Source organism: Pieris rapae, chromosome 22 (genome assembly GCF_905147795.1).
Source record: "Pieris rapae chromosome 22, ilPieRapa1.1, whole genome shotgun sequence".
Taxonomy (NCBI): domain Eukaryota; kingdom Metazoa; phylum Arthropoda; class Insecta; order Lepidoptera; family Pieridae; genus Pieris; species Pieris rapae.
In genome coordinates, this window is record NC_059530.1 from 7502825 (window position 1) to 7516941 (window position 14117).

Below are 14117 nucleotides of genomic sequence, written 5' to 3' on the forward strand. Positions count from 1 at the left end.
TTAAGAAATGCTAATCGCAGCCTTATATATATATTATTATTATAGCTTTGTTGTTGAGTAAGCCCACAACAAAAGTCACAATAAATCATTGACCGAAAATTTTCTCGCGTTAGGTTCTTTTTTATTTGAACAAGAGTTTTAGATTTGCCGCCAATTCACAAAAACAGATGAATGCAATATGAGACATTAGGTTACTAAACAGTTCTATAATGAAATTCAAAAAAGTTTTCATTAGCAATATTTCTAACTGGGCAGTTCTAAACATTTTCAGTGTTAGCAAATAAAAATATATTGTGATATTATGGCATTAAGGTATCCCAAGACATCTCGACTGGAAATGATATGATCAAACGTAGTGAGTGGTATCTTCAATGAAATATCACAAGCGCTCGAGACATTCATATAAATCCCCTTTGTGAATTGTGATCCAGTTGAAATTCGTTCTATATTTTTGGAGTAAAGTCGAAAAGCTCAGATTTGTTACGTTATTGGACACGCAACAAATACTTAAGCAAATGTTAAAGTGTGATGACGACACTTCCTAAAAGGCCTTATGAACTAATGCAACTTACGTTGTTTAACAGTTCTTGAATGTTTCTCAGTTACTCACCAAATAATATTTTAATTGTCGGTTCAAATTATGTCATTAGGTACTTTGTCTTGTAAAAATAACGCGACTTTTTAACATTGAAGTCGTAGCACGGATATCGACAAAGAAATCGTGTATCTACTTATCCTATTCTCTTAGAGAAAAGGAGGGAACTCACAAAGTTAGCAAACTTAGCGCTAAGTAGCGGCGCAGGCGCGACGGCATTCCGCGAGATTCGGCCGATGAGAAAGCTCCTGCCGGTCACAGCTTCGCAACTCGCTTTACGTTAGGACTTTCGTAATGTGTTCAATGCGCATACTTACTCTGAAATAATGTTCAATAGTGGCTAAATGAGTGCGTGAAGGCGCGATGCGAGTGCCGCGCGGATCCGTGGTGCGATGATCGCGCGTTGCACGTCCACGTCGTGCTCACTGCACGCGCCGGCCTCTATGATTTTTATCATATTGTTTTTCACTTTTGTACCAGTTCAGTAAGTATTCAAATTATTTTTCTCATTAATCTGCTAGAACAAGTCATTTACTTCATCTTATTAACAACTAACGTAAATAAATCGTTTTTAACTGTGATATTCATTAAAATATAATATAAGCGTATAAATAAAATAAAGTATTAGGGTTCGCATAAGAATGATTATGATGATGACATGATTCCGTCGATGGATTAAAGATATCAAGAGTTAACAAGGAAATATTTAAACTCTAAAATTATTTTAATTACATCGTCTTATTTCTGTTATTGATTACGCAGTTTTAAGTAGATTTATTGCAAAATAATTTTTATTGTGTCTTGACTGTTTTACCGACGGCCGACGCGTAAGGTCCGGCTCTAATACTAGAAAAGTTATACTTCTTAAAAGTAAGCAAATAGTATTAAAATTCAGTTTAATTCAATTTTATTTTATTTCTTAATGTATAATTTACTAAGAATTTATTATACACGTACGCATTTCTTATTAAGCGCAGCAACTTCATTCATATCTATACTAATATTATAAAGAGGAAAGGTTTGATTTTTTGTTTGTTTGTTTGTATGAATTGAATAGGCTCCGAAACTACTTGGCAGATTTGAAAAATTCTTTCACTGTTGGAAAGCTACATCATTCCTGAGTGACATAGGCTATATTACATTTTCAAAAAAATAGGCATCCTTACTAAAATTACGATAACATTAACATTTGTTTATTATTTGATACAATTCTAACAGATGGCGCTGAGTTAAAGGTAGTAGTTTGGCAAGACGACGTTTGCCAGGTCAGCTAGTATAATATAAATTATTGAAATGTTTTTGTTTACATAAATCGGAACTCATATTATATATTTCTACTTACATACTTTATATATGGAAATCTAAGAGAGAATGACAGGTGTTTGGTAAATTCTTAAACCGATCTTAATTGGTGTTCTGCTTGTTGAAAGGCATTACACGTAAATCCATTGAACTAATTGCCGTCCCGAGCTCCGTAACTCAATTCCACATTCAGTTTGCTGAATCCTCACGCTAAATGGTAATTTCGTGCGAGGAATCTCATTTATATGTCCGCGTCTTCGAGATGTAATTTGACAGGAGTCTCTCTGATACGACCTTAATCAATGTCCAAGGAAACACGAAAGACGGCCACCTTTTTCATTATTATGTAAATATCATTTTTAAGTAATATATTTGCTGTTATCATAGGCGAAATGTAAATTGTTTAGGATTTTCCATAGTTAAAATAGGCTAACACGGCATAGTCAACGTTTAACTCCAGGTGTGTTTGAATAGATGCTTCTTTCTATGCGCACAATTGCTCATATATAACGGCATGCAGAGTGAACATCGTGAATAAACCAGCATGACGTGGACCTAAAATCGACAAAAGATGTCCTTCACAGAAGGACATAAACTACTTGTCTATATTTAAAAAAAATAAGAAATGATTACAATCGTCAAATATTTTAACGAAGAGAATTGTGATCATCTGAAACATTATACTAGCTAGCTTCAGCTAGAAGCAAGATATCAATCTTGTCTTTACACCGGGGAATTAAAATGGGAATAAGTAAAAATGCACCACCCGCTATTTTGAACTGACCTCGAAACTGAAAAATGCTAACTGGCAAATAACATGGTTGAGTAACAGTCGAAGGTTCTTCGTTTGTTTTCTGCTAGTCCCTGTTTGATTTTGACTTAAGTATTGAAGTATATTGAAGGTTACACACACGCTTGCATAATATTATTGGAACATTATACGTATGTTTTATAATATATTATATATACAGTATTTACAATAATTTTCTTAACCCAAAAATTAATAACTATTTTAATTAAAAACTAATAAATAGAAAATTTAAAGTTTAGTCCCTGTAGTACCTTTACGGCTGGCTGCATTTACTCCCTGTATTGCAATATGTCTTCTTTGAGCGAGGAAAGCCCCAGCGAAAGGGTTTCCGGTACTATGATCACATAGGAATAAAAGGTTGTGCGCTAAAATTATTCGAATCTTATCTATCGAACAGAACCCAGACAGTCAAAATAGGTAATACTCAAAGTTCAGAAATACCAGTAATATGCTGCGTCCCACAAGGGTCTATATTAGGTCTATTGTTATTTTTATTATATATTAATAACATTCACGAGCTCGGTTTACATGGTTTACATCACTCTCTACGCTGATGACACCTGCTTATTTTACTTCGGTATAAACATCCAGACTATGGTTGCTCAAGCTAGTTAGATCTAAATTCTACCTAGTTAGACCAGTCTAGCTAGTTAGACCTATATTCTTGGTTTCAACAAAATCTGCTAACCATAAATATCTCAAAAACATCTTATGTAATATTTAGAGCAAAAAATAAAATCATTCCTATCTTTCAACCGTTAAAAGTTCAAGACGTTGAAATCACTAACAAAAAATGGGAAAAATATCTGGGTCTTAGAATAGATACATATTTAAAGTGGAACTTTCATATATCACACATACATACACATTACCAAACTAAAATCACTTGAGTCAAAGTCAAAATTTATTATATCTTATAATTTATTTATTATATTTTTATCATATAGGTAACATAATGTACACTTATGAACGTCAAAAAAAAAAAAAGAAATATTAAATTAATCTAATTTTACATTTACTGCCAGTTCTCAAATCCAGGGCGTAGAACGGAAGAGAAGAACTGGCAATAAACTCTCCGCCACTCTTTTTAATCGCCAAGTTTTTTTTAGACAATGTTTGTAAGGAGATGCAACCACTATACCATTTTCCATATGACATATTGAGTAATAAAGAATAATAAAATAAATTAAAAACAAAGATTTGTCCTCTATCAGCTGGAGGCATGGTGGAATAGGAGCACGCACTTGCACACTCATGAGAACAACACGCAAATACGTAGTATAAACAACTAATAGCACCGCATACACGCATGGACGCCGCCACAAGCAGCGTATAGGCACATTTTGGTCAATATCAAAATGTACTCCTCAATCCCTACGTCATTTAATTTATAATTGATTAGTTAAGCCACATTTCATATATATAATTGAAACATGGGGTACAGCATGCAAAAAGAAAAATTCTAACTGCCAAACACTGCAAAATAAATTATTAAAAGCATTATTGAGATACAAATATTTAACACAGACTAATCAAATCTGCCAAGAAAACCAAAATTACGACGACGAAACAACTATATTTTTATAGCTCCTGTATCATATATAAAATTAAAAAAATGAAATAACTCTCTCCATAGTAGCTTATCATTTAAAAAAGTCAAATACACAACGATACGCAATACTCGTCGAGCGAGTTTGCTTATCTTGCCGAAGCCGCGTTATTAGCATATATACCAGGCGCGAACTCAAATCTTTAATTAGCACCTGTGCACTTGAACCCCACTTCCCAAGCCTCTATTTCATAGGAGTTCATAGGAGTAAACCAACCTTGCGCGTTCGCATTTGAATAACTTTCGGAAATCAGATTTACAAAGAGGATCATGACAGCTTCTTTGACGCTAGAAGGCGAACTCAATCACGAACAAAAACCTCGTAGTATGTAGAATAAGATATAAGGATTTGCCGAAACCTACCCGACTGCGAAAAGTGTACCTAGTGTCAAAGCCAAGTTGTGTTGATTCAAACTTAGAACATTTTTCGCAATTTATTAATTATATATTTTACTGTAATTTTATACGTAATTCTTCAAAAAGTGCTTCTCATAGTAATTGGCCTCACCCCATCTATTATCATCATAAACAAAGCTATTGGTGCAAGAGCCACCAATGGCTCCGTTTATCTCACCTCAAAGCATTTTATTTACATAAGATTTTTAGTGCTTAAGTGTGATAGTGTTTATAGTGCTAATCTATCAGATGTCAGCATCCAGGGTAGCAGATGAGTTTGGTTAAGCCAGGTTTAAATTTATTTGTAAACCTTGAGCGGTGACCCGATGTGAACTAAACAAAGGCTCTAACAAACATAGTTCAACTAGCACTTTTGTGTCAAACAATTTTTAAAATACAAAAAATTGTTCAATCTATTTGTTCAACAAAGACTGAAGTTATCACGTTATACTAATAGTACTGTCTACTCTCTGTGTTCTGTAAGAAGTGTGCGCTTAGGGTTTATGTTGAGTCACGTTTATTGCGGGATTGTGTTATTAAACCCCGGATTGCGCACAAATAGATCTCTTTCCATGTGCGCAATGCCTTACGGCAAACTATAAATAATAAGTTCTTCAATTCTATTTACAAAGTAAAATAAATAAATTGCGATGAAAAAAGTTATGCAAAGTTATACAAAGCTAAGTGGTAGAAATAAAATCGTTGTTGAGTATTTTCCGATGACATCGCTGCGACGTACAATTTTAATAAACTTAGTAGCATTGAAGGTTTTAACGAAAATTACGATTCGAACAATTAATAATAAATAAAATAAATGCAATTAATTATGTTCTTGAAGTTGTTGAATAATTAATATAAAAAGGATTTTATAACTCGATACATTTCAGGTTAGATAGCGCGCGCGAGCGCATCGTCGATCGAATGGAGAACGTGACACACACCGTGACACGCATCCTGGACGGATACGACATACGACTGAGACCTAACTTCGGGGGTAAAACATCACTATTTGTTCTAATCGATCAATAAATTAATAACTGTACTTCTGAAGTAGGTCATTCAGAAACGTCGTAATGTAAAATTTTGTGGGTTTTCATTTGGAATGATTTAAACGACACAAACTATCATCCACTAACACTCCACGCAAGTTATTCTACTTCGTATGTGCATTAGTCACTCCCAAAGATCTCCAACGGTATAGATTTATGAATTTTTTTCTGATTTTGTGTAATTGTCAAAAAATGGAAATAATTTTCACCGCGCCAACGTTATACGCAAATTTTTTCAATACAATAAATCTTGTTTTATTTTATATGTAAAAAACTTGATATTGTCGATGAAGATAAGGGATCTGAAAAGATGGAGAAATATTGAATGCCTCGAAGCGTATGACGAGATATACAAAATATATTGCTGGCTCAGTAAACACATGGTCTGTCAGCGGTTCTGGCTCGTGCATAATTCGTTATTGCTTTCAGGAGACCCACTGTACGTCGGCATGGATCTGACGATCGCCAGTTTTGATGCCATATCAGAAGTCAATATGGTATGTTACGTCTTATATTACTCATATATTATAACATAAAAATATTTTTATACTAAGACTACGTTTCTATAGCCATGATAATTGTTAATTAAGCTAAGATCGTACAACACGTGAGATTTTTAAGTTTGCTTGAATGAGACGTTGACGCACATGAACGGAGATTTGACAAGTTCTTTTGGGATTCAAGGATGTCGCACTTGATCGCTCATCGTGTTCGTTAAAGCTTTTAATAGGGGAAAGAGCGCAAGGCCAGCTCTTGACATACATCTCTGGGCTCGCCGGTCGCCGGGGGCGGTGTGCTGACTCGGCCAATCGATGCTTGCCACAGCTGTCTGACGCCTCCCACTCAATAAAATAAATGCTAATTGCCGATTTTAAGCATACGTGACTTACATTGTTTGTCATTGTGTCTGACACAACTTTTTTAAGTAGTTCCGTTCACGCAAAAGTATTTGTAACTAACGTGTAGTAATATTTGAATTTCAAACTTCAAAACGATTCTAAACATATTATTATAATTAATTAATTATGCAGTTTCATGATAAATCGCCTGCACCAAGATGTAAGAAACGGAGCCCTAAAACTTAAATCAGAGTTTCATAGTTGTGCATTTCTTTATATTATTTAAGGACTCGAACAAGTATTCGCCAATTTGTGAGAATATGAGAAAAAAGACAAAGCAACTTTATAAAATTTTAAAAAGCCTTTAATACTTGCATTTTTAATTCTTTTAAAGTGAGCTGAGCGGTGTATGTAACGCATGTTCACGCAAGGAGTCGTTTTAAAATAATTTAAATATTACGATAGAAAAGAAATTAAATAAAATTATATAAATGACATCATAATATATCCTGATTGACTTCGGTTTGGGTAACACTGTTTGCAGGACTACACAATAACCCTTTATCTGAATCAGTATTGGAAAGATGAAAGGTTGGAGTTTGGTTTGACCGAAGAAGTCCTCACCCTGTCTGGTGATTTTGCCGACCGGATATGGGTCCCGGATACCTTTTTTGCCAATGATAAGAACAGGTAACACGATGCTGCTCAAATTAAATGATTATCTTACAACTTATTTACCTTATTCACGAAAAATAAATGTAATCATAAGCTCACACGAAAGCAATGCCTAATGATTATTGGCATGAATCAATTTGTTTTTTATTTAATGAAAACCGTATCCAGTACTCCGTATAAATTTCACTTCCACACAATAATTTGTTCCGTTTTGGAAGGTTAATGAATAAAAATCCAATAAAACTCTCACTTCCGATATAACTTAAAAATATATATAATGGCCAATTAAGTCGGTTAACCTGTACGACAATTTGTATTTTTCGATTTGGCAGTTTTCTGCATGATGTGACCGAACGCAATAAACTAGTCCGTCTTGGAGGAGATGGCAGCATCACATACGGAATGCGGTTCACAGCAACCCTGGCGTGCATGATGGACCTCCATTACTACCCCTTGGACAGCCAAAACTGCACCGTCGAGATTGAAAGCTGTGTGACTCCATAACTTTAATATAAGCCGAGCTAAGCTTTGTTTTGCACTGTTGAAGATTTCCGCCGCTTGCACTGTTAAATGAGCTCTTAAATCTTTATGCTGCCAAAGTAGCTAATTATGCATACAGCCTAATCGTTAAGATGGACGTTGGATAAATTTGCTGAATCAATCATATCATAGTAGATGCATTTCTATTACATATTTTTTCAAAGTTTTCATTTTTGTAGTTGGAATTATTCCGTAAAAAGAAGACAATTATTTAAATAAGTTTACATTGACTTTACATTCTAACAGTATGTTTATGCTATATAGATGGGTACACTGTATCTGACGTGGTGATGTATTGGAAAGACACACCAGTGCGAGGAGTGGAGGACGCGGAACTTCCTCAGTTCTCGATACTTGGCCACGGAACGAATGACAGGAAGGTTAGTACGCGTCATCACTAGCCTTCGTGATAGGAAGGACATCGAAAAGTGAGGGGAATGTATTTGGTAATAATTAAGGAATTAAGGCGAATCTACAGAATTTTAGGAAATTTTCAATTTTATAATGCCAAAAAATGTTATTATAGTCATTTTGTGGGCCGGGGTATCTGGAAGCTATATCCCGGATGCTCCCTTCACTCGATAAAATAGCACGCGCTGCTTCGGCTATCGCGTGTCACTATACGCCACTCCACGTTATAGAAGTAAAATCTAAATACATTTCTGTGTAAAATATTAATAAATATAAAAAATAAACTTACTAAAGCACAATTATTTTACAATTCCTCTTGTAAAATTCATGTCTTGGTTACCTGCTGCATGAATAAGTAATGTAAGATAGGAAACTGCATATTCTCGGAAATTGCAAACACAGCTTGAATTTTCACTTTGTGAGGTTAGCGTAGGTTCTAGAATAAATATCCTTTTACACGAAATTGTTAATATTTAACCATAAATATGTCGTTTGCTTTTACGTTTACGTTTAAATAGAGTACATCGTAATTGACGTAACGTAATATAAAGTGAAGTCATATTATTTCGCTCAGGTAGACATGTTGTTGTTAGTTCTCAGGCGATTAAAGCTTGTTCAAACAACAAGTGGAACTCGAAATCGGTTCTTAAAGTCTATTAACTGCGCAGGAGAAGTTAGCGACAGGCATCTATCAGCGTTTATCACTAAGTTTCAAGCTGCGACGGAATATCGGGTACTTCGTCTTCCAAACTTACCTGCCGTGTATCTTGATTGTGATGCTGTCCTGGGTCTCGTTTTGGATCAACCATGAGGCCACATCCGCGAGGGTTGCTTTGGGTGAGTTTTTTGGTTGGTTTTAAAATAAGATCGACATTTTTCAAAAATTCTTATACCCATAGTATTTAATGGTAAACAAAATGAAAAAATATCTTCCACCAGCGTTCACGTTGCAGGCATAACAACGGTTCTGACGATGACGACAATAAGCACCGGGGTGCGAAGCAGTCTGCCTCGCATCTCGTATGTCAAAGCCATTGACATTTACCTCGTGATGTGTTTCGTGTTCGTTTTCGCGGCTCTGCTGGAGTACGCGGCCGTCAATTACACGTACTGGGGCGCGAGAGCGAAAAAACGGGCCAAGCTAAAAAACAGAGACCTATCCGCCAGCACCAGTGTTGAGAAGGATCTCAAAAGCTCTGGAGGTATTTTTGTTTATAATTTTATTGTGTTAATTGTCTTATAATTCTTATTTGTTATTTGAAAGAAGTATATAATATTTGTATTGATTCTAGGTACTCGATCGCCCGAAGAGATCATTGCGCTGCGGGAGTGTACGCCCACTTCAGGCCGCGTCTCCCCTTTGTTAGGCCTCAGATCGAAGCCTCTCCAGGTGGCCGCCGGAGCCCCGCCGTCCCTGAGGCTGCAACGAGACCACACAAATCTACGATATAGAATTCGACCGCACTCAAGGAATTCAAGAAGTATGTTTTATAATAATATTTATGTCTTTGAATATCGCAGATAGACAAAAGGTCTAAGCAGTACTGGCGGTGGTGTAAAGGATTTGGTATAGAATTACGAACCATGTCGTCGACCTTTCTATTATCTAGTCATTTAGTTGTTTTAGTCTGAGGAGGTTAAATAAGATTTAAAGAAGTTTATTCTTATTAAAAAACATGAATGTCACTTAAATGATTTTTTTTTATTATTAAAAACATTATAAGCAATCGTAATCGGTTCTGATTTTAGGAAGATGTACCTTTTTGATTAGTTCGTATTGTACTTAGCTCTTGTCTATTTGGTTATATTTTTTTTTCAAAAACAAAAATGTAGTTTTGTAATAGTGCAACTGCTTAATATTTATTCATTAGGCAAATAATAATGCAGTTTATTGATTTACTAGATAATCCATCTCTGCCTGTACTGCAGTTGGAATCTAGATTTTGTATGAGTTTTTTAATGGCACACTACATTGTTTAAGGTCGGAAAATATTTTTTTGAGTGTAGGATTGATCCTTTTCTAGATAAAATACTCTAAATAATTATAGTGAACAGTTAAACCACAAATGTTGTCATTAAACCATTCATCTAAACGATCGTATTCGATAGCTTCATGTTTTATTTTCTGGCTCTTGCTTGTAGTGTGAACAATGCCGTGTTTAGTAATCATGTGTTAGGTTGCAGCTAAATGTTTAATAATTTGAATCACAAGGTAAGTAACCAACAGCCACCATCCAGAGGAAGCTATTTCAGGTTCCGTAGGTCGAGCGTATTAATGAATGTTCGAAATCATTATTGTACGGTTCCTGGGTCATCAGGTGGTAGAAATAATAGAAGATTTGTAGATTACCTTATATTCTCCACTTCCGTATAACAATAGACTATGAGCGATATAATAAAATTATAATTAAACAATCGAAGAGAGTGCCGACGTCTGGCTATGCTCTCGGGGTGTAACTCCCATGACTTAGTTAAATGCAGATGAAGAGAATGCCTGCGGACGGCTATACTCTCGGGGCGTGACTCCGACGATTTAGGAAATCGTCCTGCTTATAACTAATCCAAGTGAACAACCCGGCACGTACATACAATGGAAATCTTCACGTTTGTAGCTGAGCCTGATGTGTGAGCCTTGTCACGTATATAGAAAAACATCACGCTTATAAAACTAAGAAAACCTAAGTGAGCAAAATGTACAGCCTTGGCTCGTACAATTATGTTTACAGGCAGAATACAATCAATCCTCCAGTTTTATCTGTTCTATAGTTTTCGGTAGTACTGTGTATAGTTTGATTTTGTCCGTTCAATGTATGATTTGCATGGACAGTATTGATTTTAGTTCGTCAAATTTGGACTCTGTTTTTTTACCGTATAAATTGATCGAAATTTCAGCGAATAAATAATAGGAGGGAAAGTAACTGGAATAGAAGAAGACCAGCCAATAGTATCTTCGTTATCCCTTCAAATAAATTTTTCATTTCCAGTTCAGTAATTGAATTTTCATACCACTGTTCTACTTAATAAGACTTGTAACATGCTGAAGAAATGTTACGAGTATCTGACGCATTGTCTGTTGATCTCTACGCAATTCCAATATTACTTCCAATATTGTAGTTACATTACATGATTTAAGGATTAATCTAAATGCCGTGCAAAATTTATATCAAAACCCAAATAAGAAACTTGAATTAAGTTTTTTTTACTGTTTTTTAAATATGGATCGTGGACACCAACTAAAACGCAACTTCGCAACTTTTTATTTACAAAAATTAAATATTCACAAGTTGTAAGTTAATTGGCATAACTAGGTCCAGCATATGTCAATAGCATATTAGCTCGCGATGGCAGCGTGACATCTGATAATATACGATATCTTACTTAAAATCCACTTGTCTAAACTTGATATACAATTTAAACAAAATAAGAACAATTTTATATACATATATTGTTTATCTATGTATTCTGTTTTGGCTTTCTATATTGTCTCAGTGTTTTGTCTTGTAATATGTATAAGTATAAAATAACTGTTAGATTACTTAAATATAATTAATTAAATAAATAAATATGTTTCAGATGGCGCCACCCATAAACCTCGAGTGATGCACGCGCTCCGGAAAGGCGCAACAGTTTTAAAGGCTTCGATGCCAAAAATCCGCGACGTCAACGTGATAGATACGTACTCCCGAGTTATATTCCCGATTTGTTTCCTAATATTTAATGCCGTGTATTGGGTATTCTATATAATCGATTAGATAATTTTTGGATAAGTCATTATAAATGTAAGACAAAATGAGAAACAATATTTTTTTTTAATTTAATTTAAAACAAAAGAAAGTTACATGTAGCTATATAAAAACTAGCATGAGTTTGACATGTGGATATTAATCGCTCACAAAAAACGTGCCTACGACAAAATATTTGCTCCTTTGAGCTATCAAGGGCGCTGCACAATTCTGCGATACTATCGACGTTAAACGTATAACGAGAACGTAAAAAACTAAAAATGGGGCATTTTGTAAAAAGTGAAAATAATTTGTCAACAAATAAGAACAATGCAAAACAATCTCATACTCTGACTAAGTTTAATAAATATTCTCTGTACAAAGCTTAACACAATTATAAATAAGTATTAATTACAGCAAGTGCTGAAAAAAGTTAATTTATCCGTAATAAAGATGTTGTTTGTATATTTTTATTGTTCCGCCGTTGGTTGTTACTATAAATTAAAATACTGCCATTTCATTGCAGTTTATATTTTACCATAATGAGATTAACTGTGTTTATACACTAAATCGTTTAAGAATATTTCAAACTATTACAATGTAATCACTATCTAGATTTAGCTAATTAATTTAAGTAGAGGTAGCAAATAGAATTTCTCACTTAACGTGTTTCAAATTGTCTATGACGAGATAAATTCTATTATTATTGTTGTGTTTAAATGTGACAATGTGATCTCCAATGGTGACGTTCTTTCAAGGGTTTATTATTAGATTAAAACTTTACGAAATATATGATTATAGCTTCCTAATATGTACATCAATTTCATTTAAAGTGGTCCAAGAAGACTCAAAAAACAAAGAAAGCATTTAGATAGTTATTTAGATTACAAGTAGATAGATTTGTAAATAATGTTTATGTTAAAGTGCAATTCAATTTTGAGGTATTATATATATTATAGATGCAGAATCCAAATAAAGTATATTATAATCCGGTGTTTATTTCATTTTCCCCGAGTTCAAGATTATAGCCAATTTATTTTCAAAAAAGTGGTACATTTAGGTCGATTATTTTTATTTATTTTTGTGTTTTAGAACAGTGGGCAATCGGGCAGGAGACTCACCTGATGTTAAGTGATACCGCCATACTATATATATACTATACCATCATGTAACCGAAGGCCCATGGACACTCTCAATGCCAGAGTGCTCGTGAGTGCGTTGCCAGCCATTTAAGAATTGGTACGCTTTTTTCTTGAAGGACCCTAATTCGAATTGATTCGGAAATATTGGTCGTCGACGATTCGAACCGCTCTTCGTTGTATACGGTCAAGTGGAAAGAGCTGATACTGGCCAAATTTGCGCTTTATATAGTTGCAAGCGGTGGCCCGGAGTGAAGTACCGTCTGGCTTTGCTGAGCAAATGCGATCTGAAGTTTCTTAATGTTGTCCTGAATGTTGCAAGCAACATATCATTCTGGGATGGGGACTTAATTGATTCCCATGGCGTAACACACACCCTACAACTATTGGATACAAATAGGTTACTTTATATATTTCGAACAATTTTGGATGCTTTTTTAAACGGTTTTATTTAGCTCACCCCGTTTGTTTTATTCTTTATTTATTCTTTTTAATTAATTTCTTCTTGGGTCAAATTTAGTAATTCAAATTTCACCCTCTTCCTGTCAACCGATTAATCTGAAATTTTGCATACTCTTTGGATTTTGGTGACAATACAATTATGTTTATTCATTATCATTATAAATTCAAGATGGCCGCCGCTACAAAATGGCGGATAATTTGTTTTATTAATCCCATCAATATGGGTATCAAATGAAAGGGCTCAACAAGCAGAATACAATATACTATAAAAAAATTGAAATACAAGATGGCGGCCGCTACAAAATGGCGGATAACGTAGGTTTTATCAATCCCATCAATATGGGTATCAAACGAAAGGGCTCAACAAGCAGAATACAATATACTATAAAAAATTGAAATCCAAGATGGCAGCCGCTACAAAATGGCGGATAACGTAGGTTTTATCAATCCCATCAATATGGGTATCAAATGAAAGGGCTCAACAAGCAGAATACAATATACTATAAAAAATTGAAATACAAGATGGCGGCCGCTACAAAATGGCGGATAACGTAGGTTTTATCAATC

General features: G+C 34.6%; 1 protein-coding gene across 1 annotated transcript; it reads left to right on the top strand.

The window, feature by feature from the left end:
• Positions 1-835: 835 nt before the first annotated feature.
• LOC110992873 (gamma-aminobutyric acid receptor subunit beta-like) lies at positions 836-12375 on the top strand. The gene is made up of 10 exons (XM_022258853.2): positions 836-1079; positions 5601-5707; positions 6192-6259; positions 7146-7291; positions 7609-7766; positions 8081-8196; positions 8896-9064; positions 9181-9429; positions 9520-9708; positions 11801-12375. The coding sequence occupies exons 1-10, from the start codon at positions 988-990 to the stop codon at positions 11977-11979; spliced, it is 1473 nt and encodes a 490-aa protein (XP_022114545.2). The 5' UTR covers positions 836-987; the 3' UTR covers positions 11980-12375.
• The last annotated feature ends 1742 nt before the right edge of the window (positions 12376-14117 follow it).